This window comes from Octodon degus, unplaced genomic scaffold (assembly GCF_000260255.1).
Source record: "Octodon degus isolate 3935 unplaced genomic scaffold, OctDeg1.0 scaffold00091, whole genome shotgun sequence".
Taxonomy (NCBI): Eukaryota; Metazoa; Chordata; class Mammalia; order Rodentia; family Octodontidae; genus Octodon; species Octodon degus.
In genome coordinates, this window is record NW_004524667.1 from 10,415,909 (window position 1) to 10,418,872 (window position 2,964).

Here is a 2,964-nt window from a genome sequence, read left to right on the forward strand (position 1 = left end):
ATGTTGGCTTTCCTTGCAGCCCTCCTTTTTCTCTAATTTTGGTCTGCAAACTTAGGTTGTTAACCATCCAGAAGACAAGCTTATTGTTATTATCAAACAACATAGGCTGTTAAGCTTAACCTTACTATTTGTCAGCATATCAAACATCTTAGGCATAATGCTTTCATATTTTAAAAAGTATAAGTACCATTAATATTGGTATATCCAACTTTTATTTATAAATGACAAACCTTAGAATTAAACTTCACATTAGAAAAGATGTATGAATACCTAACCACTGCATACATGTCCTATTTCCATTTTACTTTAGCTGCTGGACCTGGGGCCAAAGAACACATATTCAAGTGCTGGCATTGCCATTTGTGAGCTATGTAGTCACTAACTTTTCTGTGCCTGAATTTCTTAATTTACAAAATGAAAATTTAAAAATCTCCTATGGTTTTCTTAAAGTTTTGATGAGGTACTGAACCTGAAAGAGCTTCATAAACTAGAGTTTAAAAAAATTGTTTGCAGACTTTAAAATGTTGTTAATGTAGAACCACAAGCCTGAGCCATCCACCAGCCCCCACTCCAAAACACAAAACACAATTAACCTGCGATGGGAAGATCAATCTGACAGTTTGATAAGCATGTATCACCACCTCTCTTCATAACCTTACCTTCGAATGAGCAGGCCCGCTTTCATTCAGAAGCTTATACTGGGGTTGGATGCTATTGAAACGGGCCAACTCATTTACCAGACACATTGGAGTTTTCTCTTTGGGTTTTGCCATTTTATCTTGGAGAGAAGCTGTAAATAAAAAGGCTGTAAAGTTTTTGTCAAGAATGACTTCACAAAATGGAAGAAACACTAATTCTGACTTTTTAGGCTGAATTCAGATTGTACAACTGATTAAATTATTTTCATAAATTTTGTATCTAGAAAAATGAAATCCTCTAATGTCTTCTATTGCATGCAATAGGAGTATGTATCATACTATAAACAATAAATTAACATACCTTTTCTCTTAAGGAACTAAGCTGCTGTCTGCACATATAAATAACAGCTTAAAGGCTAACATAAATTCTAACTTCTAGGTTAGCATATAAATGTTCATTCCCTCCCCAAAAAGGTATCATAATCACATAAATCCCTTGATCAGCAATACTATGAATCTGGACCTCTGGCTAGTCTTTTTAATTTTTGTTCTCAATTTTCTTTTCAATCTCATTTTGAGGCACCGTAGTACTAGAAAAACTTCTAGATCTGCAAGTAAAAACCTAAGATTAAGTACCAGCTCTTTCAACTATTTTGAAAACCCTAAACAAATTAAATTTTACTTTATTTTGGTATTTTAAAGACAATTTTAAAGGCAAGAAGCAGAAAAAATTAATTTAATAAACGTCTATCCCATTAATACCCACAAGTGAAATTGTTGACATTTTTCAAGTTTGCTTGAATCCTGCTTGTTTTAACATATCATAGTCACCAATCTTAAAAAATTCCATTTCAGTTAAATTCTTATCTTTTCCAGAGATTATACAAATGTGTATGAACTTACTCTTCAATATATTCTTCAAAGATATTTAAAAAACATAGGTATTCTTGTATACTTATAAAAAATACAGTCTCGATAATCAACACTTGGCTATTTATATAAATAGTATTATAATAAATTTAAATTTTTCACCATTTACTATTAGCTTTTTCCCCCTTTCTGATGCTGGAGATCAAACCCAAGGGGTCCTTCAAAACAGGAGGAGAGGCTGTGGAGATAGCTCAGCAATCTAAGCGCCTGCATGGCAAGTGCAAGGACCCAGGTTTGATTGCCTGGCACGCTGAGCAGGCCACTGAAACCAGGCATGGTGGCACACTCCTGCAATCCCAGTGCTGGTAAGGCAGGAGGATCACTACATGTAGAGCTGCATAGCAAGACCTTATACCAAATAAATAAATAAAAATGGAGGAGATATACACATGGTTGTACACACTTGTAAGCCCAGCTCATTGGAAGGCTGAGGATCAGAACTTGAGGCCACCACAACCAACTTAATGAGACTGTATCTCAAAAAACTTAATTAATTAATAAAAAATTGAGAGCCAGGTGGCCCACCCTTGTAATTCCAATATGCAGGAAGCTGAGATAGGAGGATCACCATGAAGTCAAGGCTATCTGGACCTACATGGAGAGTTCAAGGCAGATCTGGACTATATTGCAAGGGCTTATCTCCAAAATCCAAAAGAGAAAGAAAAAAAGAGAAGCTTTCTCTAATCTCCAAACTCTTTAATGATTTTACCTAAACTCATCAAGCCTCCTACTCTTTCCTTATAGGGAAGACCAGAAGGGCTTGGGACATAGTTCAGTGGTAGAATGCTTGCCTAGCAGGCAAATTTTAAACATATGAGAATGTAATTAAGATGGTGCTGCCTTTCAGCTGGACCTGCCACCTTCCAGTAATTTGCCAAAATGATTAACACAAAGGGTAAGAGGAGGGGAACCTAGTATATGTTCTTCAGGCCTTTTAGAAAACATGGGGTTGTTCCTTTGGCCACATACAAGCAAACCTACAAAAAGACTCACATTGTAGACATCAAAAGAAAGGGTACTGTGCAAAAAGGAATGTCTCACAAATGTTACCGTGGCAAAACGGGAAAAGTCTACAATGTTACCCAGCATGCTGTTGGCATTGGTGTAAATAAGCAAGTTAAGGGCAAGATACTTGCCAAGAGGGTTAATGTGCGCATTGAGCATATTAAACACTCCAAAAGTCGTGATAGCTTCCTGAAACGTGTCAAGGAAAATGATCAGAAAAAGAAAGAAGCCAAAGAGAAAGGTAAGGGGCTGGTGAGATGGCTCAGTGGTCTTAAGCACCTACTTAGAACAAGCTTAGCAAAGCACAGGGACCACAGTTCAATCCCCCAGCACCACATGCCAGCCAGCCCTGCCCCCTGGTGGGCTGAGCTGGCCACACACACACACACAC

At 37.3% G+C, this 2,964-nt stretch overlaps 1 protein-coding gene across 7 annotated transcripts in view; it reads right to left on the reverse strand.

Annotated features, from left to right (window-relative positions):
- Stau2 (staufen double-stranded RNA binding protein 2) overlaps window positions 1–2,964 on the reverse strand; it is a 353,933-nt gene that overhangs the window by 298,255 nt on the left and 52,714 nt on the right. For 2 of the 7 annotated variants that reach the window (XM_004637549.3, XM_004637548.2), the window contains exon 3: window positions 660–790. The exons of the other annotated variants lie outside the window; for them this stretch is intronic. In XM_004637549.3, coding sequence (XP_004637606.1) covers window positions 660–773 — 114 coding nt within the window. In that variant the 5' untranslated portion in view covers window positions 774–790. The remainder of the gene's footprint in view (window positions 1–659; window positions 791–2,964) is intronic. 7 annotated transcript variants of the gene reach the window in all.